This window comes from Cotesia typhae, unplaced genomic scaffold, assembly GCF_013202065.1.
Source record: "Cotesia typhae breed Kobodo isofemale line unplaced genomic scaffold, CoteBio_Ctyphae contig_9, whole genome shotgun sequence".
Lineage (NCBI taxonomy): Eukaryota > Metazoa > Arthropoda > Insecta > Hymenoptera > Braconidae > Cotesia > Cotesia typhae.
This window is the reverse complement of record NW_027423770.1, coordinates 601,947-626,834: the sequence shown is the minus strand read 5'-3', so window position 1 is coordinate 626,834 and position 24,888 is coordinate 601,947. Positions and strand designations below refer to the sequence as shown.

The following is a 24,888-nucleotide window of genomic DNA, read 5'->3' as shown; positions in this document are numbered from 1 at the left end:
AAAGGAGGAATTTAAGAGCGTCATCAGGAACGCCGAGGAAAAACTACTCCTTGGCGAATTGATGGACAAGTCCATGCACAGCGTGTTCTTTAAACACGTGCGTGATCATGGCTTGTCCACCCAGCTGACGTTTTCCTTCTTAAAGTCAGCTGGCCTGATGTCCGAGACTGAAGGGTTCATATTTGCCTGCCAAAATGGTGTCATTAACACTCTTGAGTACCGTAGCAAGGTGCTCCAGGTGCAGCTTCCGGACACGTCCTGTAGGAGGTGTAGACAACATCCGGAGACGCTTATGCACCTTTTGTCGGCATGTCCAGTGCTGGCGAGAGGTGCATATATCCAGCGTCACAATGCTGCCCTGAGAGTACTGTACTACTATCTTCGTCATTGCTACGATATTGACGTGACACCAGTGCTGCCTTATTTGCCAGGAGATATTCCCCAGGTTGTTGAGAATGACAGTTGCAAAATTTATTGGAACATGCCATTTGCAACAACCCGGCGGATAGATCACTACAAACCTGATATTGTGCTCTTCGACAAGGCCACTCGTGACATTTATGTCATTGAGTTCTCGGCCCCGGCTGACTACAACATCTCAGCCAAAGAAGAGCACAAAAGACAAATATATCAGGATCTCCTGTTTGAAATTGGCAAACTTTACCCAGGTTACCGTGTCAAGCTTGTCGTCCTGATTGTTGGCGTCCATGGAGGGATGAAACAGTTTTTTGTATCCTCACTTGCCAAAGTTCCAGTCGATGCTGAGTAACCTTTTATTTTATTTTTAACAACTTTATAACTCTGTATTTTTATCTGGAGCCAAAAATAAAATGCAAAAGACTGAAACCTTAACCTGGAACTGAAAACTCTACGCACGTCCGATCACCTCAAGTGACCAACGGCAACTCCCAAACACGACTGTACTCTACGAAGTCCAAAACTCGACTGTTAAACGCTACTCACTCACAACTAAAATCTCTATAATCAATTAATTCCCAAATATTTTAAATCTTTAATCAAACAATTGATGCTCTGAGTACGGATATTCCATTGGTGGATGCTCTCCAGGAACTGACTACGGCTGGGATCGAAACTCAAAAACTCAAAACGTATACGTAACATTAAACAAAAGTGGATAATTTTTTATTCGCTAGAAATTATCAAAACTAGCTAAAACGTAAACTTAATCGAATACAAATTGATCCCCTATGTTTTCGCCTTATTTCTGTACGTCGGAGCGCTGGCATCTCAACCAGATTTAGGCATTCCACCTGGAAGTTGTAACGGCTATTTTTCCGGTTTCCAAAAAGGAGTGAATTTTAACCGTTGGTGATTTGGACAAAACTTCCTCAAATATCTATATCCCCTAGCTCGAATGAAATCTCGCCGGAGTCCAGGGTTTTTTTAGGGGTAACTTATATAAATGAAATTTTAAGCCTGAATATAATTGATACTCTATTTATTTAAGACAACAAAAACGCAAGTGATAATATTTACAAACTTTATGTCAAACTTTACAATAATCGCACATAACCCGTACACACCGTTTGTTTTTCTGTTTGTTGGTGCCACCTGGTGGCCGAACTCTATCTACTACCTTTACGCAGTAGTATTCCTATTTTACCGACGGTTGCGCACGGCCCTACCTGCCCTTAATCCCGTCTGGGTGCTTGGAAAGCAACCCTTCCCGGCCCTACTTGGTGGCCAAATTTCCCCTAATGGACAAGTCAGCACTTACCTGGTTCCTGGTCGGAGACAAGGTAGGAGTTCCTTGGTTCCTTCCTAGTGAATGGTCTTCTACTGGGAAGGTTATAACCACTGGGAAACTTGGTTAATTTTCCCGTCAATTAAAATCGCTTTTGTCATTTCCTAGACCTTTCTCCAAGAGTGAAAGATCTTGGAAAATTATCGCCATCTATCGCTCGTCGTCAAACTTCAGGTTTTTCAATTATTTAAATCTGATCAAATATCAAATTCATCCATCAATTTCAACAGATTATAATAAATTTCGCACAAAATCAATTCCATACAAAAGTCGTTCGGGACTTAGAAAAAAAATAACATTTTGCCAAATAATAATTTTCACCAAAATAATTTTCCATACTAATTTCATTTCTGGGACTTAGTACAAACAAGTTAATTCACAATGAAAGTAATTAATTAAATAATTATTCAGATATTTTGAATCTGTTCGAGAATTCAATTAATTCTTTCTTTCAGGTAAAATAAATTTTTGTTCTTTAAAAGAACAAAAATTATCGCCACGCAGTTTCGCTTATATTAGCTCGTCGGTTTTTACTGCAAACGAACGAGCTGCGAAATTCTTCGCCATCTCTCGCCGCGGCGGCGTACTCAAAACTTCGCGCGTATTTCCAAATAATAATAAATCGCAGTCAAATATTTAAAACTAATTAAACTTTTCCATTAAACAAAGAAATATAAATGAACAATAATACAAAAAAAAAACATCTTTAGTATATTAAATACACTCCGGTATTAATAATGACAAGAATGATAATAATAATAGTAATAATAATGATAATAATAATAGTAATAATAATGATAATAATAATAGTTATAATAATGATAATAACAATAGTAATAATAATAATGATACATCGAAAATAAATTCTGCTGCTCCGCCGTCTCGCTCGCACTCACTTTTTACCATCACAAAGTCTCAAAGGGTTAGACTGGTGTCTAACGTCAAACGAAACCGGGTGACTTATAGTCCCGCTCCACGGTAACGCTGACTTACCCACGTTCTCTGCAACCTCAAAACCCAAAACTAAAAATTCAGAACTCGAAACTCAAAACTCAAAACAACTCAAAAATAACTCAATAAAACCATTAAATGACTTGACCTTGATATTTTTCACAACTTGACTCTAAAACTGACTCTACTTTTAAAAATTCTAAAATCTCATCTGTAACATTAATTCTCTAAATTCACTCTAAAACTATAAACTTCGTTACTCGGCATCAACACTCACTTAATTCACAAAACAATTTTCTTTAATCTTTAAAATTATATTTTCTATGGTATTTGGCCTTGAAATATCAGCTTAAAACTACAAAAATTCGTTGGCGCTGGTGACGTTCATTTTAAATAGATCCCGGTCGTGAAAATAACGTCACAATATATATATATATATATATATATATATATATATATATATATATATATATATATATATATATATATATATATATATATATAGCATATATAATAGCCGAATTTGTCATTAAAGACAAATTTGGGAATTAGGATAATAAAGGATAAAGGGGGAAGGGGAGGACCTTTACTCAGTAGGAATTTTATTTTTATTATATATATATATATATATATATATATATATATATATATATATATATATATATATATATATATATATATATATATATATAGTAGCTGTTACCCGCCCGCTTCGCTGGGCAATTATAGAGTTGTATTTTTCGATCTAAACTTAAAATTTGATTAGCGTATTGTTTTGACTTTCACAAATTCCAAATTTCATCGAATAAGCATATACCTTTTATCTATGAAATTATTCCAGCTAATATTCATTGTAACTTTCAATGTGCAGTCACTATAATGTTTGCGTGGCCTTTTTTTCAAAAATGAATAATAATTGACACGAAGAAAAAAATTTGAAATGCGAATTTGGAGTCTATAGGAGCTATAGCTTGGAAATTAAAAATTTTTTATGTTAGCACCCACCTTCGCAAACCCCTGTGAGATGAGCTATCGTAAAATTTTCCCATGGACTTCTTCTACATCTCTCACAGAAGATTCCTACCAAATTTGGAGTCGATAGGAGCTATAGTTTAAAAACGGGAATTTTTTATTATTAACGCTCCTACAATCCTTTTTGGGGTAGAATATTGTAAAATTCGTCCATAAATTATTTTTTCATCATTTATTATAGAAAATTCCTACAAAATTTGGAGTTTGTAGGAGTTATAGCTTGGAAATTAAAAATTTTGATCGTTAATACCCACCCCCGCAACCCTCTGTGAGGTGAGATATCGTGAAATTTGTTTATAGATTATTTCTACATCTCTTACAAAAGATTCCTACCAAAATTGGAGTTGATAGGAGCTACAGTTTAAAAACTGGAGTTTTTCATTGTTAACGCCCCCGCGAACCCCTTTGGGGGTGGAATTTTTTAAAATCTGTTCTTAGCTGACCTCTACAGGGCAAAAGTATAATTCCTACCAAATTTCAAGTTTCTAGGTCCGATGGTTCCCGAGATATCGTGATGAGTCAATCTATCTATAGAATAGCTCCTATATATATCACACACAATTTACCATTTTATTTTTAATCATTTAAATCAGTATAATCATTTAACAATATCAACATTAATATTTATGTTATATTTATCTGTTTTATGATATAATGGAGTTTATCCTTCATTACCATTTCAATACATATTAGCTATTTGAGTTATTAATGATTTAGCTATTCTTTCTTAAAAAAAGTATGATTATGAATTCCTACTGTCCCAACAATCAATCGATGAAAATCCATGTATTTGCCTAACATTGTGTAGAATAATACTGTTGAATAATAATTGTATAGAATATTAATATTTAGTAACTTTCTACTTTTATTCTAATCATTCCTCTGAATTTAGTTTACAACCGAATTTATTATTACAATTTATTCATTTTAACAGTTGTTTTAGCAACGGTAACCATTGCAACTGTGACCATGGCAACGGTAACCGCGGCAACGGTAACCATGGCAACGGTAACCGTGGTAACGGTAACCATGGCAACGGTAGCCATGGCAACGGTATCCATGGTAACGGTAATCATGGCAGCGGTAGCCATGGGAACGGTATCCATATCAACGGTAACCATGGCAACGGTTGATTAGCGTGGGTGGTTGCGCTGGGGGAGGGGGAGTGAGTTCTATAATTGATGGGTGCCACTTGATGGGTTTCTTAGATTGGCGAATCAAAATGACATTTTCTAAAAAAAAAAAGAGAGAGATATAGGGAAGGGGGAAGAAGTCACGGTCGGGGAGGGGAAGAATGAGAGGGAGGGGAGGGAGTAGCATACGTGATGGTAGACGAAAAATTCATTATAGCTAGGAATTGCGTAAAATCCGTTCTTAGTAAGCGTCTACATCACGAATGGAGTAATTATGCTAAATTTCAAGTCAATCGGGCGAATAGTTTCGGAGATCTTGTGATGAGTGAGTGGTATTTCGCTTATATATATGTATATATATATATATATATATATATATATATATATATATATATATATATATATATATATATATATATATATTGTAACAGGATAAAATTACCCTTAATCGATAAGTCACCGAATATCGATAATTATTCGACATAGCACTGGCGCGTCTCGATCTTCGGGCCTAAAGGGAGAATAGGAGGGGGTGAGTTTGGGTTAAAATAGGTGAGCCGTGCAGTGAAAAAGGGAGAAGTAGTGTGACCGCCAGACTGAGTGCCACGGAAATCAAGAAGGACCGATCCCCGGAGTAGTGACGAGACGAAGAAAGCCAACTACAACTAGGACTTCATCCTCAACGAGTGAGTTAGATCATCGTTTTGTTCGTCAAGGTATCAATTATTACTCTGTGGGAAAGAAGTGGACCGCGGTTTACCGAATATCCAGTTACTTCTCCTATTTAATTATTATGGATCGTTTAATCGACGATTATTAATAAATTAATAGTGAAACATTTGCTAGTTTTTGGATTGAGTGATTTTCATGCGGGCTTATACCCGAAAATCTCTCAATCGACCTTGCGGGGGAAGTTTTAATATCTAAAAGTTTTCAATCAATTAACTAACATCTAAGAAAATTCATCATATTAATTTTTCAATAATTAACTGAGTAAAATTGATTAATTTTTGTCATTGAAAAAAATCGACAAATTTTTATTCGTGGAATTTTGGTCAAGCGTCAGTTTTTGTGTCGCATAAATTCCAATACCCAAGGTCAAGCAAGACTTGACTAGCGAATGTTCTAGCAAATAAAATTGACTATTTCGACTCGTGTCGAATTTTTATAACTGACAAACGAGTAGATAATTATTAAGATTATTTTTATTGAAAATTAATTACTAAGATTATTATATTTAGAATTTATTATTGAAAATAAGATAGATCAGGAAATTGTTGATAATATTTTATATTAAGAATTAATTATTAAGAATTATTTAACGAGAATATTTTATATTGTAAAATTATTTTATGTCGTGATAAATTTCGAAATTTTGGGGATTAAGTCCGTGAAGTAGTCAAATTAAAATTACTGAACTTGATAATTATCGGCGTGGACATCAAGTCCAAGAAATCAGTCATTGAGTCAAAATTGTCACAGTAACAATTTAGTCAGAATTAGCTAATTAACTTATGTTAATAATTTTGAACGTGATTGTAAAAGTTATATTGTGATTGATTTAATTATCAAAAGTTAATTTAGGGTATTAAGACCTTTTGTTTTAAATAGTTATTGTTATATTGTTAAGACTATGTCTATGAGTTACTGAGGAATTTTAATCCATCTAATATTTTAATAGAATTAAAATTAACAATTGGAATTTGAGAATTGTCATAGTTAGTTAGAAATTGATTGTTAATTGAAAATTATCGTTTTATTAATTACTAATGATTGAATAATTTAAATTAATAATATTGTAATTAAATTAAAATCAATTGCTTCAATTTAAAATTGTAAAATTCAATTAAGCGAAGTGTGGGTTATGTGTGTGAAGAATTGTACGGGTTATGCGTGATAGAGAGTGTTAATAGTGTTAAGTTTGGTAGTCCGGTGGACTTAATTTTAAGTTATAAAGTGTGTAAAGTGAGTTCGTTTTGGTAGTCCGGTGGACTTGTAATTTTAAGCTTAGTTTTAGGTCAGGTGTGGGAGACCGTTCGTTAGAAAAAGCCCATTAGTTTTAGGCCAGGTGTGGGAGACCGTTCGTTCGAAAAAGCCCGTCTAGTCATCGTATCGTCATTGGAAGGTTCGTTTGTAAATATCGTTTATTTCGCAGTTATTCTCCGCTTCGTTAGATTATAAGTGTGTGAGTGAGCGCTTAAATTTATTAAGTTTGTTAAATTTTTATTGCTAATAAATATCGATATATTGTTAATTAAGATTTTATTATTCAACAGCACCTTCCTCCACTCTCTCTACCCTAAGATAAGTTTTCTCAGCTCTGGACCGGTTCCAGGAACCGTGATTAATAATCCTGGTGGCGCCCTGATAATTTTTATTGTTGTTAGTTTTGTTTAGTTATTTATAAAATTGATTAGGGGCCAACCTGAGCAGATAAAACTGTTACAATATATATATACAGTCAAACCTGGATAAGCGAGAGTTCAAGGGAGCACAATCTCATTCTCGCTTATAGAGGTTTCTCACTAACCCGAGTTTCTCGCTAATGCAGGTACATGGGTAGCGTTTCTCGCTTATAGAGGTACGCAGCAATAACAAGTCACAGCAAGTACGAATGTAGTAAATATGTAGTATGATGAATATATTATGTACATATATATTTTTAAATGCTTATGAAAACAAAACAAAAATTCATGTACTATGTAATTTTATTTTATTTACAACTTATTTGCACTCAAAAAAATCCGTCAATTTCTTTTGGGTTTCTGTTTTTGTATTTTGAATGTTTTTCTCTAACTCATAAATTTCGTCGAATATTGCTTGATCTACAACCGCCGCGTATTCAAAGTACTGATGCAACGTCTCCAACGCATTTAAAGCTAGCTTCATTGGAATGTTTTTCATTTCTGTTTCCGGAATCTGTGCCTCATCTTCACTGTCATTTCCAGCAGTATAGGTGTTCACACAATTCTCAACGATGTCGTCGGTTTGTTCTCCAGCGGTAGCTACGTCGTCGTCAATTTGAACGAAATCTTCGAAGCTCGGCATTAACATATTGGATTCGTGAGACACAAGCTTAGTCCATTCCTCGTTGCTAGGTCCAACTTCAACATCATTTTCCTCTGGCAGGTCTTGCTCATATGTACTTTTCCGAAACCCAGCTTTTTTGAAGCAGTTTTTGACAGTAACGTCACTGACTAAGTACCATGCTTTTCTAGCAAATTTCATAGCTAGAAGTACGCTAATGTCAGGGCTACTGTTTTCTTCTAGACTCGTAAGAATATGTTTAACGACTTCTCTGCGATAAAAGCGTTTAAAAGTGTGAATGATGCCTTGATCTAATGGTTGAAGTTTACTAGTGGTGTTAGCAGGTAAAAACATTATTTTTACGTTTGCAAGTGTTGGTAAGTCCGTATGGACAGCACAGTTGTTAATGAATAGCAGAATTTTTTTTCGGTTTATCTTCATTTGTTTGTCAACTTTTTTCAACCAATCTTTAAATAATATCTTGGTCATCCAAGCCTTTGTATTATTGGCATAATCAACGGGTAGAGTTTTGACACCTTTAAAACATCTAGGTCGCTTCGATTTCCCGATAATGAGAAGTGGGAGCTTGTCCATACCACTCATGTTTACACACTGGAGAAGTGTATGGCGTTCCTTGCTTTGTTTTCCTCCATGACATTTTTCGCCTTTAAACGTAAATGTTTTATCCGGAAGGCACTTAAAAAACAAAGCAGTTTCATCCGCGTTGTAAATATCGTCTGGTTCATACCCTTCTAAAAGATTTGGCAGATCTTTAGTCCAGTGGTTGCACACACCTTCGTTCACAGATTTACTTTCTCCAGCTGCTTTTTTGAAAGCTATGTCATGACGCCTTTTAAAACCCTCTAACCAGCCGTTGCTAGCAGAAAAGTTCTGGATTCCCAGTTTTGTAGCAAACTCTTTTGATTTTTCTTTTAACAAAGGTCCATGGGAATATTCCATCTATGGGAATATTCTTATCGAGAGTTTGTTTTATTCATTCCAAAAGGCACTTTTCTATATTGGGAAATTCAGAAACTCTAGTCCTCTTAATATTTCCATGTCCATCAGAGCACTCAGACTTTATAGAGTCTTTTGATTTTATAATTTTATAATAGGTGGATTCTGGTAAATTAAACTCCCTCTGAATTTCATTTCGCGATTTTCCGGATTCAAACGCATTCACTATTTTAAGTTTATCACTTAATGACAGTACTTTAATTTTCCGTTTTGACATGATGCAGAACAGAACTTTCCTTTGCAATTGATAACTATAAACTGAGTTAGTCCGACAAACAAGACGGTACACAGGCACACTTGTCCATTTCAAAAGAATGAGATACAATAACAACATTATTTAGTTCCAGGAAATAGAATAGGTACAATATTGACCAGAATACAAAAACAATGGTAGGAAGTTCCACGAAAGTTAAGAATGAGTTATAAAATAGCACATGTTAAATTTGTAAATAAAGCTCGACTGTCGCTTATAGAGGTATAGATAAGTAGCAGTCTCACTTATGGAGGTCCATGAGGGGAAAACGACTCTCTCTTAAAGAGGTTTTTGTTTTTCGCTTATAGAGGTTTTGGGAGCTTAAAATGACGGGTCCTGACTATTACTCTCACTTATAGAGTTTTCTCACTTATCCAGTTCTCACTTATCCAGGTTTGACTGTATATATATATATATATATATATATATATATATATATATATATATATATATATATATACATATATATATACATATATATATATACATATATATACAGACATATATAAAGTTTTGAACTGTATGTTTTTCTGAACCAACTCGATGAACTGAGTCAGAAAATAGTAAAATTTTTCGAAAGTTCCACCATAAGGACAAATGCAATAGTTAGATTTCTATGAAATCTACTAATAATGTTTGGAATTTTCATATTAAACTCTTGACGAATATATTTAAATGCATCAATTTTGATTTGATAAAAAATTTGGAAAACGGTTGACCCTCCAGGCCAGTTTTTTTAAATTTTATGATATACATTTGAATACTAATTGATCAACTCCAAAATTTTAGAAAAAACTCAAAAATTCACTTTTTCGTATTTTTCGACAATGATAACTCGAACGAATCAACCGATTTTGACGGGCCTGGTAGCAATCGACGTGGCTTCTCAAGTTCAAGAGCGGATTAGCTTTTGGGATTGACCGGTAAAGCTGTTTCGAAAATATTCCAAAAAAACGATTTATCGGAAATTTTATTTTTGAGATTTCTTAAAATCTAGCAGACCGAATCGATTTGAATTTCTATGAAATTTTATGGCAATAATACTCTTTTAGTCTAGTCGAGAAGTGAGTTTTCTGCAAAAAATCGATCCGAGCCTCTTAAGAATATGGTGCATAAGAATATTGGTGCATTGGAATCAGAATTGAATTCTGAGAAAGAGGTATTTTTTAATTTATCCGCCATTAAAAAATCTCATTTGTTATAAACAAAAAACGAGTAGAAAAAAAGGTAGTCTCCATTTTGTAATTATAACTTAAAAAATATTGAAGATATTTGAAATTTGAAAAAAGGTCTTAAAAGAGAAGAAAATTTCAGTGAAATAAGTCTTGACTTCCAGAATTATAGCTCCATTATTTATAATTTTAATTTAACGTTGAAAATTAGGCTCCGTGCGGCTGTTTCGGTGCCTAAGTGTTGCTGCTAAGCAAATTACGCAACAAAAGATAATTTTTTAATAGCATTCAATATTAATTTAAAAATCTGAATAAATTATAGTGTCATCTAGACACTTAATGAAATATAGCCCCGCCAAATTTTTAGCTTGATTTTTGTTTAGGTTATTTAATTGTTAATTAACTAATTTTTCGTAGACTTGAGTTTTCATAAAATCTCTTATAAAAGTTTAAACAATGTATCTATAAATTTTTTTTCTTTTGGAAGCTCCTATCACTTAAATAATGAACATGACCGCGTAGTAAAAGTTTGTATAAGTTTTTTCGTTTGTCTATAATGATTTTTCAAAGTTATCCAAAATATAAAAAAAGGCCATTCGGCAGCCGAAATGGAAGTAGATTTCATGAAAATGAATGTAAAAATTTAAAGTTTTGGATGACGTTTGGTAAAACGAGTGCAACAGCAAATTTCATATTTAGTATAGCGGAATAGGACCTACTTTTGAGATAAAACATATAGTATGAGACTCAAATTGAAGCGTATTTAAAGAGCTTTCAGATGCACTTTACAGAATTTCAATAAGTTATCCCATTCAAAAGTTATTTAAGTTAGAAAGTGAAAATATATGAATTTTTAGAATTTTAGAATTTTGAAATCCCGGCATCTCTGAATAATTTTAGACCTACTCATATGTTATGGTACTTAAATTAAAGCTTATTCAACGAGCTTTCAGATGCATTCTACAGAATTTCAATAAGTTATTCCATTCAAAAGTTATTCGAGTAAGAAAGTAAAAAAATGTAAATTTTTATAATTTTGAAAATTTTATAATCCTAGCATTTCTGAATAATTTCAAGTCTACACATATGAAATGGTACTCAAATTAAAGCTTATTTGAAGAGCTTTCAGATGCAATTAACAGAATTTCGACAAGTTCTTCCATTCAAGAGTTATTCGAGCAAGAAAGTGAAGAAATATAAATTTTTATGATTTTGAAAATTTCAAAATCCTGGCATTTCTAAATTACTTGACCGATTAAGCTCATCTACGAACTTGACTTCGGTATCTATCTGTAGAATAATTATGTTGAGTTTGGTAAAGATCCGACGTAAATTGGCGACGCTATCGTCGTGACAAGCCGCGTTATATCTGATATATATATATATATATATATATATATATATATATATATATATATATATATATATATATATATATATTAGGTGGTCCTTATGTTGGGTTTTTGAAATTTTTTTCTATAAAAAAAAAAATCATGCCAAGTTATAGCTCTTAATTTTAATATTAACCCGCGCCCCCCGACGGTCAAAGTTTTAAAGGAAAATAACATGGGAAAAGTTATTTTTTTAATTTGGAAATTTTTACGTCATAAACTAACCAACAAATCACATCAAAAAAATATTTTTTCTAATGCAAAATTTAACGGTCTACAAAAAAGGTCTCTTATAATTTTTTGATAATTCTAACGGTTTTGAAGTTATTCGAGGTCTAAATTGAAACTATAATCTTTTTCATAGTTTTTTCTGTTTTTTTTTGGTCATTTAATAGTTCATAAATCTTGAACCGGTTATTCTTTATAATCTCATTGGATTTTTTTGTTTAGAAAATTTTCAAAGTAACTGTAACATTGGAATAATAGTAACACCAATTCATATTTTTAGCCTGAACTGTCGAACATTTTAAAGATTTTTAACTTTTTTTGGATACAAAAGAAATTCGGGACCTATTGTCTCGATTTTTATTGTTATTGGTACAAATATCAACAAACTCCAATTTCAAATTTTGATTTCTGGTTAAAAACATTTTAGAAACCGATCATGCCGCCATCTATTAGATTTTACTTCAATCTCTAACATTAAAATTAATTCTCAGATTACTCATAACCTACTTTTATTTCTCAGCTTGATCAAAATCGTTCAATTACTAGTACTGATGCCTTTTTGATATATAAATAAATTTTTTGAGTTCATTTATCCGATATTTAAGTAATCAGTTAAATATGGAGTTATCACGTTTACGTCAAAACATTTTTTTGATTGGTGATGTTGACGTTCAAATCGTAGGTAACAAATTACCATCGAAATTGCAAGCTTTGAAAGTGTTATTTTTTTATACACGTATTTTAAATAATACTATCACAGATAGTGTTGCTGCAGTGATTGATGAAATTATTGTGTTTTGGAAGAAAGCTCGAATTCCCGTTCAAGATGTGCAAAGATGTCGAGATAAGTTGAAAAAACTGTATGATGAGTGGCGCATACTTCTTAAACATAGAAATCGGAGTGAAGTTGCGGTGAAAAAACAAAATGAATTTTCCTGTTCATTAAAAAATTATTTGACATCGCACCGTCAAATGTATTTGAAATGGTTGATGAAAATTCCAAAGAATTCTTGAATAATCAGAGATCAGATGAACGAATTGGTTTTTATTGCAAATATTAAGACGAAATACGATGACGATGAAATTGGTGTTAAAAAATTAGAGAAACAATTGGATTTCGAAAAACGAAAATTGGAAAGTGAAAAAGAAAAATCATTATTTGGTAAATTATAATAATCAACTTACTCATTGATATTTTATTATTTTATAGTGAAGATATTTTTTGTCTTATCATTATCCTTTTTTGTAGACAAAAACGTTGAACTCTTATTAAGCCAAGGAAGTGCTCAATCAGTCTCTAGTGGAGAAGTATACATTCCAACTACTGCCGGCCAATTTAAATCAAGAAATATAAGAGGAACTCACAATATTCTCAACGAAAGAGTTGTAGCTACTTTTGACCGTTGTAAAGTAAGCGACAGAGATGCTGTGTTTATAACTACAGCTATTTGTCAGTCGCTTATCGATTTAAAATTATTAGAAGTGGATATTAATTCCATTATTGTCAATCGATCATCTATTCGCCGATGTCGGCTTACTATGCGAGAGTCAAAATCAATAGAAATAAATAAACATTTCCAAGACTTAAAGTTATCATCTATTGTTGTACATTGGGATGGAAAATTATTACCTAATTTGTTAAATACAGAAACTGTTCATCGATTGCCTGTAATAATTACTTCAGAAAGTAAAGAAATTATGTTAGGTGTACCAACGAGTGAAGATGGAACTGGAATGGCACAAGCTTCTGTAGTTCATAAGACATTATGTGACTGGGGATTCGACATATCTGTAAAAGCAATATGCTGTGACACTACTCCTTCAAATTTAGGCCGTCGTAATGGTGCTGCTGCATTACTGGAAAAATTGTTAGAAAGAGATTTGTTGTATCTTCCATGTAGGCATCATATATTTGAAATAGTCCTAAGATATGTCTTCGAAGCTGTTTTTCCAAATACTGTTGGTCCTAATGTTCCACTTTTTATCCGATTCCAAAAGCAATGGGGAGATTTAAATAAACTCAGTTACAAAACAGGTTTAGATGATCCGAAAAATGATAATATATTGACAAATGAAAAAATTGAATCTATTAGAACTTTTGCGACTGAAACTCTTGCATCACAACTGCCTCGTGATGATTACAAAGAGTTATTAGAGCTTACTTTAGTTTTTATCGGTGTCATCCCCGAAAAATTTAGTTTTCGTAAGCCAGGAGCTTGTCACCATGCACGATGGATGGCAAAAGCTATTTATATATTGAAAATGTACATGCTTCGGGAGCAATTGTCATTGAAAAAGGTGAAGATAATAAACTACGGCAAATATGTGTTTTTGTGACAATGGTTTATGTTAAAGCTTGGTTTTCGTCGTCAAATAGTGTCAAAGCTCCGTACCATGATCTACAGTTTATAAAAGAACTCAACAACTTTAAGGCAATCAACAGTAATCTTGCTACTGTGGCAATTAGTAGATTTATGAATCACTTGTGGTATTTATCACCAGAATTAGCAATCATGGCTATTTTTGATGAGGAAGTTTCACAAGAAACAAAATTAAAAATTGTCGCTAAGCTGCGTAAAGAAGAAGAAACAATTGTGATTGATGATATTCCGGAAGAAGACTTGGATTATACTAGTGAAAAATGTAGTGTTAAACGCTTTCAAACTAAGAGCATAACTGAATTATTATATAATGATATTGACTTTTTCGTAACTGCAGAATCGATCAATTTTTTCAATAGATTCGAGTTACAAACAGAATTTTTAAAGATTCATCCTTCTGAATGGGCTCATAATGAACACTATAAAACTGCATTACGATTCGCTAAAAACTATCGGTTGTGAATGACTGTGCTGAAAGAGGAGTTAAACTAGTGCAAGATTTTTGTAATCGTTATACTAAGGATGAAAAACAAATGCAATACGTGTTACAATTGGTTAAAGATCATCGTCAAATGTTTCCTGACGCACTTAAAAAAACTAATGTAAAAACTTCATGAAAGTATCTGTAATTAAAAATAAAAATGGTAATGTTTGAACATTTTCGATTCATTAAAATATTAATAATACACTTCTTTAATTGATTACTACTTTTCACGTAAATTATAGTTCAAAATTATATGCATAAGTAAAAAAGTAATCTAATATGAATAATAACCCGTCTATGATTGTTGAATTATTAAATGACCAGAAAAAACTATGAAAAAGATTATAGTTTTAATTTAGACCTCGAATAACTTCAAAACCGTTAGAATTATCAAGAAATGATAAGAGACCTTTTTGTAGACCGTTAAATTTTGCATTAGAAAAAATATTTTTGATGTGATTTGTTGGTTAGTTTATGACGTAAAAAATTCCAAAGTAAAAATATAACTTTTCCCATGTTATTTTCCTTTAAAACTTTGACCGTCGGGGGCGCGGGTTAATATTAAAATTAAGAGCTATAACTTGGCATGATTTTTTTTTATAGATTTTGAACCGATTTTGAACTATCGTGAAAAAAATTTCAAAAAACCCAACATAAGACCACCTAATATATATATATATATATATATATATATATATATATATATATATATATATATATATATATATATATATACATATATAAACTTTTGAACCATATGCATTTTCCGACTCAGCTCAACGAGTATAGTCGAAATATAGCAAAATTTTTCAAAAGTTCCGTCATGAGGACCAATGCAATAGTTAGATTTCTATGAAATCCACTAATATAATATCCGGCTAATGTTATAAAAAAAATTTTTTTTCTTAAAAAATTTGGAGTACTCTAAAATATTTTTTGTATCTTTTTAATTCCATTTGTTTATCAGTTTTTGTTATTTATTCTAATTATTGTACAGTTGAAGTTGCATTTTCTGATTTTGATTGTCCTTATTTTCTTAATTAACGCCAATAATTTATGTTGCTGTTGCTGTTTTCTTTCTATTTTGGAATTTTCAATTTATTACTTAACGTTTGTCAACATCAAAACTTTAAATTTTTGCCATTTATGCCGCCTGGAAGGCATTTACGGAATTAAATGAACTTTATACAATTTTTTAATCAGACTCACGTAAAAAAGAATGAAAATACTTACCTGTGTTTGGCGAGTACAGATTTCTTGACTAAAAATATCTATATGTAATAATCTGTTGTGTGTGTAAGTTCAAATATGACAATAAAATCCAAAAAATTTACCCTTAACCGTGTAATAATTAGAACAAATAAAAGAAAACTGATGAACAAATGGAAGTAAAAATATAAAAAAATTACTTTTGAGTAGTCCAATGATTGCTCTATAAAATTGTCTTGAATCATAAAAGCCGTAACTTCAATAGTGTAAAAGATATAATGTTAAAAAAATTAGGATGACGGTTGACCCTAAAGGCCATCTCTGAAACTTTCCGCTTATTTTGTAAAGCGCTCAAAATTACACACTACGTTTTTGAGCTCTTCGAGCTCAAAACTCTGAAGGAAGTTTAATAGAACACAATTTTTTAAATTTTTAAACCGCAACGACTTCTGAATGAATAAACCAATTTTCATGTGGTTGGCAGTATTCGACGCAGTTTTTGAAGCATCATAATGTTTTTTGTAGTTTATTTGAAATTTCTCAAAATCTACCCGTTCGAATCGATCCCAATTGTAATTAAAATCTAAGTTTGGTCAACCCCTTTCAAATGGTACCCACCGTGATTAAATCGGTCAAGTCGTTCAAAAGTTATGAGATCTTTACACACACACACACACACACACACACACACACACACACACACACACACACACGCACGCATACTTACAATCGCACGGGCACTATCGCGGGAATTGTCAGGGAAGTTTCCTGCGACCTTAAAATACCTGAAGCAGTAATTTCCAAAAAGAATTCGAAAGAGGTTGCCAATTGCCATTACATATTTACATATCAATTCGATATAGATATACAGTTTATATACAATAGTATATTACACCCCTTAGGAAGGAAAATAAGAAAAGCCGCAGATTACATGTAATTGTTGGTCGAGGCGAAGCCGAGGTCAACACGCATGTGATCTGAGGTTTTCTTTTAGTAGATTTCATAGAAATCTAACTATTGCATTGGTCCTCATGACGGAACTTTTGAAAAATTTTGCTATATTTCGACTATACTCGTCGAGCTGAGTCGGAAAATGCATATGGTTCAAAAGTTTATATATATATATATATATATATATATATATATATATATATATATATATATATATATATATCAGATATAACGCGGCTTGTCACGACGATAGCGTCGCCAATTTACGTCGGATCTTCACCAAACTCAACATAATTATTCTACAGATAGATACCGTAGTCAAGTTCGTAGATGAGCTTAATCGGTCAAGTAATTTAGAAATGCCAGGATTTTGAAATTTTCAAAATCATAAAAATTTATATTTCTTCACTTTCTTGCTCGAATAACTCTTGAATGGAATAACTTGTCGAAATTCTGTTAATTGCATCTGAAAGCTCTTCAAATAAGCTTTAATTTGAGTACCATAACATATGAGTAGGTCTAAAATTATTCAGAGATGCCAGGACTCCAAAATTCTAAAATTCTAAAAATTCATATATTTTCACTTTCTAACTTGAATAACTTTTGAATGGGATAACTTATTGAAATTCTGTGAAATGCATCTGAAAGCTCTTTAAATAAGCTTCAATTTGAGTACCATACTATATGTTTTGTCTCAAAAGTAGGTCCTATTCCGCTATACCAAATATGAAATTTTTGGTAGATTTTTTTATTATTTATTTTCTTGTAGATATCTTCTCTAGTACCAAGACAATATAGTTAAAATTCAATTAATTAATTAATTAACTAACGCTTAATTAATATTATTTTTCATTGAATATTTTAAATTTCTAAGTATGCTGGTACACAAAAAAAGACTTATGATCCTAAGGTGGAAATTGAACAATAAAGCTCATATTAGAACATGACCTTGGTATTTATCTGTAAAATAAGTACGTTAAGTTTAAAAATGATCCATAATGAGTTAGAAATGATAATTTCGTATTCAATCCACGTAATTTTTAGATTTTTACATTCATTTTCATGAAATCTACTTCCATTTCGGCTGCCGAATGGCCTTTTTTTTACTTTCTAAGGGCTGTATACTATTTTTTTATCCGACGAAGGCGGAAAGCGGCAACTTTGTTCAGCGCAGCAGGACGAAAGTAGCCACTTTACGCCCGGAGGGCAAAAAAATTAGCATACACTCCTCGGTAAGTAAATAAGAAAGCTTTAGATCACATGTTTGTTGACCTCGACTTTGCCTCGGCCAACAATTACATGTGATCTCAGACATTTCTTACTTTACTTCCCTAGGTGTGTAATATACTATTTCAATTAATTTTAATTCGTTTCTTTTTTAGCAAAGAGACACTCGAAACCTTCACATTCCGACTCAATTCAGTCCCAGAGTACTTTTTTTGTTTTGACCAAAAATCTCGCAAATTTGTTATGTTTATAACTATCTTGATCTGATTAATTCAATCCAGGTTGACTATGATCTACAGATCTGCTTCGATGAAATTTGATGCGGACAGATATGGTCTAAATCTAAGTTTGCTTAGGTTTGATAATTTCGATCGGCAGATCTAAATAATTTTTGCCCGGATACCAATAATGAAATGTATAACATAACTCTGAGTAAATCTCGAGTTTTAATAGCAAAAGTTGGAAAGAAGTTGCAATAGTTACCAAATTTTTTTTTTCTTTTTGTAATTTTACTAAACGTGCAGATGAGTATACCTAGCAACAATATTTTTATACTAGTTTTTAACTTACGTAAGGTGGCATACAATATATGGCCTGACACCACATTGGTTCAGAATGATAACAAACACATAGACTGCATACTGCAGGACCCGGCACGTATAACAACCCGTGTGTAACTGTTCCACCTTGAAAATCTGTACAATTTTCTTCAAGTGCACCTAAACAAAAACAACTTTAGTTAAAATGTTAGAACGGCTTATCATTGTGTTACGTCCCGGTTACCTCACGGGTTTGCGAGTAACCAGTAGAATAACTAGAGCTAGAGATAAAGATGTTACGACCTCCAGTCGTAAGTAGAGATTCTCGAATTAACTCCGAAATAACTAACTTCGGTGAATTTAATTAACAAATGAGTTTATTTAATGATTTAAATACACTTTGAAAATATATAATTTGACAACTGCCGTGAAGTACGTGGTTATTAGCTTTTAAGGTCTCTCGACAAAGATTAATTATCAAGCCTATTAAGTACGTAACTTTTAGATCAGAAAGAGCCTAGAAGAAAACAAGCCCCGAACTACCCGTGCACCCTGCTTATATCTCCTCGTCCAAGGGCCGCACCCTAGGAGGAGTAGGGTTGCGTATCGGGCCCCGAATATCCTGTTCTCCTGAGTTGGTGCGCGTGGCATTTCCGAGGCCCACTCGAATGACCAGCGCTGACTCCACTCCAAAGTCCAGGACACGCAAGCGTTCGTTATCGGTTGTTTATTTAGAACATTCCTCGAATGTTCTCAAATATACCTTTGTACTCCACGCTAGTTGTCTTACAATAAATCATTCTAGTTTTTCCATTAACATTCTTCGAGAGAAAATGTTAATGTGAACTTAAAAATATTCTGTTTACTCAGGTGTTGGCTGAGTTTCACATTTTCTTATCATTTTCTATTTCTAATATTTCATGTTTAATATTTAACATTTGGAATTCTTTACTTATCATTTTACATTATTATTTATAAAAATGAATACTTGTGGAATTATTGTATAATTATTAGAGTTTTAAATTAGCGCGCGAATTTGTAATCAGAGACATCTGCGAACGCAGTGGGGACGTAACAGTTGGTTCGTGAGATTTTCTGTATACACACAGTATAGTTTTGTTCGTCAATTCGTAAAATATTAAAGGTTTCGTATTAAATTTTAACATTTTAGTATGTTAATTGACCTCAATCGTCTGTGTTTTTTGATCGATCCATTTTGTAACACACCAAAATGTTAATCGATCCGTAATAAATACAATGAGTGTCTTATTCATACTTGTTCCATCTCGCGGGAGATGCCTACTTTCACTGTAGTATGAGATAAGATAATATATAAGAAGGTATTCCAATCCTGCAATGCATGATGGGAAATGTGTCAAGCGGTTGCGCCACCACGAGTGTGTCAGGCACACTAACTGGCAACTAAAGTACTTTCATGCTAACTCCGATAATAATGAAATATTATTTTTAATAATAAATCAACGTTTAAAAAAATTATTTCCACCCTCCAATAACAATAATAAATGATAATAATTAATTAGAAACTATTAATTCAGTTTTTTTATTGTGTCTTCAATTTCTCCGGTTAAACCGGCTTCTCTTAAATGCGGCTTATCATTTACCTTTGATTTCATTCTAAGTGCTCATTTAGTAGCACGAATGATTTTTGCTTGATTGTCTATCCATCAGACTGGGTTCGAAACCTGGTCACTGCACGTATTTTTTTTTTTTTAATAATTACTTTTAACTCCTATAAATAATTTTAATTATTAATAACACTATTATAAAATTATAATAAGTATTATGATAAATATTATTACTTATAATAATTAGAGCATGGATTATTGTTTATAACCGGTGAGTAATTAGGGTATATATTCATGTTAATTATTCAAACAAGTAATGCAGTATTAATTATATTGAACAATAAACAATTGAAGTACGTAAAATTACAATAAAAATTTGATAAATAATAGCAGTATATATAAAATATGTTTAAAATTTTCAAATCTCAATTTTATTGAGAAAGAATATAAACAATTAATAAAAAGTAAATAATGCATGCACGGACATTTTTGTAGAAGTACGCATGTATGCACTTCGAGAGCTGAATATTACTAAATTCGGATTGTCTGGCTGCACCGTAATATCTTTAGCAAGAATATGTAGTCGCAATGAAATAAATTTTCCAAGTACTTTATCACGAATTTCATGACACTTTGGAAAAATTATGGAGTCATTAACAGCTTCTTGGACACTCTTCATTAAGACCTGATGGACAGACTGCAAATGTAGAAGTGATTTTCTGTACGTCGTAAAAACTTTTTCAGCAGTCTTCAAAAGCTGATACACTGCTTCAGTCGGATGTTTCAAATTTCCCCGATTTATTGCATCCGTCCAAGCATTGCTCGCATTCGACAAAGGTACCGGAGAGATTATTGCAGTTTCGCAATCACTGCAACTATTCGCAGAAACAAACACTGCCCAACCACAAAGATAATAAAGTCCATAGTTCTGGATTTCAGATAATTCACTATTCTGTGGTATTTCGATGCAACTTTGCGTTTCATCATCATCAGTTTGAAGTTCAGTCTTCTTTTGTTTGAGGAACTCTACATAGTACGGTTCATCATCATCTTCATAAGATGCAGATGATGGAACTCGTAAATACTGAGCCACTGCAATCAAGCGCATTCTATAGCGTAATTGACGAGGTTTAGGGTGAATATCACCACCAGCTCGAACCTGAGAAAATAAATTTTCCACAGAACTAGAAGTTAGTCGCCCGGTAAGAAGATACTGCAATTTTCCAGAGATAACTAAATCTTCTCGTAAATTCAATGCAGTAGTTGTAGCAAGAATTATGCCTCGTTGAATCGGTTTCCATTTATTATCAGAGCTAAATTGGAGTTGTCTGATAATTTCAATGAAACTCTGTAGAAACTCTACTCGTTCTAATGATGCTTCATCAGTTCCAAGTGAGTTACTTTTATGTCGACATACCATTGACTCATACCACTGACTGCACAGTGTAATAATAATTTAAAAATAAACCAACCGGTTGTTACAGCTTCTTGAGGAAGAAGACCAGTTTGAGCAGACAGAACCAACGCATGCCCCATTTCATTGCTAAAATTTTTTCTAGCAAGTCCTACATGCATTTTATCAAATTGTGATGGATCCAGAATTGCAGCAGTAAGACCTTTGACCAGTACAGGCCCACCAACTGACTGTAATTCCATAAGTCGCCGAACATGCGTTATATCCACTTCGGATGATGGTAAGTTGTTTGCTTCAACTGTAGCTGCGCTTAAAATGAATTTAGTCTTTAATAATTGTGACCAAATTCGTTTTAGTACGTGCGGAACATCAGAAGTCCAATGAAGACGTTCCTCGGAGTTTGATGGATGCTGACTAAATGAAGAGATAAAAAAGCGACTGGATGATATGCTATTAAGTGTCCACATTCCAACATTGGTAGATCCTTCATCCGTAGCAATGCATTTTACAACAATTCCGTGTTGGTATAGCAATTTAATTATTTCTTGAACATAATTCCAGAGAAGTGTCGAAGTAACAGATTTTCCAGTCAAAGCATAACCAATTAACTGCTTCCAATGACTTTTCAATCCACGAGCGACAAATGCTATTGCATGAGAAGCCATTGAGTCAGCCTCAGCTGAATCTCTCGCTAGTTCTGGAGTCACTAACCCAATAAATTTTCCTAGAGCACGATCATACTCAACAGCCGGGTGAATAGACATCTCATCTAAAGCCAATATACAATAATGAGCAGTCTGATCGTGTTCTTGTGGAATTTTAACCCCTAGCCATTCAATTATATTATTGAAAATTCCAGGAGCAAAATTAAAACCAAACAATCGATTATATAAGGTAGAAAAAGCAGGTAAGGGAAACCCTTCAGTGTCCCTTAAATTTTTGTAGGCTTTAGTACCCATTAATAATCGAATTCGTAGACCTTTCTTTATGGTTTCTTCAGACCAAGGTTTGGAGTTTGTAGCAGCATTACCTTTTAAAAATGACAGCTGATCTGGATTTAGGAACTTCTTCAAATTCTTATCGAATGTTGTCGACCTTTTAGTCATGTGAATAACCTGAAATTAATATTTTACAGTAATTAATTAGGTTTTTAATATAATAAAATGTATATTAGATTACTTTAAAAACCTTCAATCGCGTAACAAAAAAAATCCCACTGAGTAAAGGTCCCCCCTTTCCCTTTATCCTTTATTTCCCCAACTCCAAAAAGTTTGTCTTTAATGACAAATTTAGCTATGAATTATAGCTAAATTACATTGTACTCATTAATAAGTTTTTAAATAATTAAATTAAAAAAAATTTTAATTTTAATATTTTATTACCTGGCTTTTCAATGAAGCATTTTCGTTGAGAAGCTTATCAATCTGTTGCTCTAGCTGCAACTCTCGTGGTGATTTATGTAGATTATGAGGTGAGTGGATGTCAGTGAAATTATTTGAAGCTTCATCTAGTAAATCTTCTCGAATGACTTCAATATTTTCATCTGCTGAGATGCCCAATCCTAAATTATAGACGAAATAATTATTAGTTGAATAAATGAGTAATAAAATATAACATTAAAAGATCAGAAGTTACATTTGACAGAGTAAAATAAATCTCAAGTATAAGTGCAGATAATGAGTGTACATTGAATGTTATAAAAATATACAGAAAAAAGGTTCACTTGAGCCAAGAAAATATTTTTCTTCTTAATTATTTTTTTGAGCGAAAAAAAAATTTTTTTGACAAGAAATTTCACTTATTTAAACCAAATTAATTGTATTAAGTATTTATGATAATTTGAATCAAGAAAAAATTACTTCCACTAAAAATAAATGTTGGAAGTAACGCCTAACGGTCTTACCCCATGAGTAGTGGGGAGGTCATGTGAGATTTGAGAACTGTACCACCACTTACTTCCGATTGAGTTTTGGTAACGTGCGGATGCACATATTAATAAATACTCTTAACTATTAATTGGTATTGTTTATTTAAAAGGCCCCACCTAATTCTAACAATAAAATTTCAAGAAAAATTTTTACTTCAGCCAAAACAACTTCGGTCTTTTTTCAGACACCAGAAACTTTTCTTAAACCAAGAATTTTGTTCTCCAGTCAAAAAATTTTTCTTTCTGTGTAATAAGTATATTTGTTTATAAAAGCCCATACCAATAACTTTCCAAGAAATATTACTGCCAGATTTAATATATTTTACGTTTAGCCTTTTATTTTTATAATTAGAAATGTCATGCTATCAAAAATGAGAAGATACAGATATAAAACAAAACAACAGTTAACATTTTTCCTACTGATATTTCACTTACCCAACTGACATTTAAATATATATCAAAAATTTCCAAAGGCTAGCTGCTTTACATGAAATAATATATTAAATTTTAATAAATTGTTATGTTATCCTATAAAATATATTATAATTTACTGAGAAAATAGTGCAGACTCACCTTCAGCCAAATCAGACACTTCAGACTTGCGTCTCTCTCTTACTGCTGAATGAATAATTATTATCATTATCATCATCAGCATCATCAGTATCAACAGCATCGAAAGGTTTAGGAGGAGATGGATTCAAAATATCTGGGACAACATTTTTCCTCAATTTATATGAATGATTGTCACAATCAAATAAGCCTTTACTAAAATGGCCCTGTCAACAATCAAAACAAAAATTTACCAAACTAATTATTTCAATTATTAAATTACCTGAAAAAATATTATTAAATAAAACGACAGCTTTGTAACTATTGCAATGTACCTCACACAGGCGGAAATTATCGGTAATAGGTTTCGAAATATTGCAAGCAGTTGCCCATTTTCTTCTCATGTCAACTGATCGAGAAAACCGCAACATTTTGAAACCTTTTTCGCTGCTGTTGTGACAATTAGAGAAGCTGCATCCACCCATGATCTATTAATAAATCTTAGTTCTTAAATTGTTATAAACAATGTTAAATCACCGTACAGCTGATTAATTGAGAAAAAATATCCATACTTACTTTATGTTACTTCGCTAAAAACACTATCAACTACAAAACGCCATTAACAACGACTTGAACTTTTTAAATAAATGAC

The 24,888-nt window shown here is 32.4% G+C and overlaps 1 protein-coding gene across 1 annotated transcript in view; it reads right to left on the bottom strand.

Annotated features, from left to right (window-relative positions):
- The window catches only part of LOC141533506 (uncharacterized), a 41,089-nt gene extending 16,201 nt beyond the window's left edge, over positions 1 to 24,888 (bottom strand). The window contains exons 1-4 of the mRNA XM_074252425.1: positions 24,261 to 24,888; positions 23,143 to 23,321; positions 22,791 to 22,875; positions 18,792 to 18,940 (exon numbers count right to left, since the gene is read on the bottom strand). Of these exons, the coding sequence (XP_074108526.1) occupies positions 18,792 to 18,940; positions 22,791 to 22,875; positions 23,143 to 23,321; positions 24,261 to 24,360 (513 nt within the window). The 5' untranslated portion in view covers positions 24,361 to 24,888. The remainder of the gene's footprint in view (positions 1 to 18,791; positions 18,941 to 22,790; positions 22,876 to 23,142; positions 23,322 to 24,260) is intronic.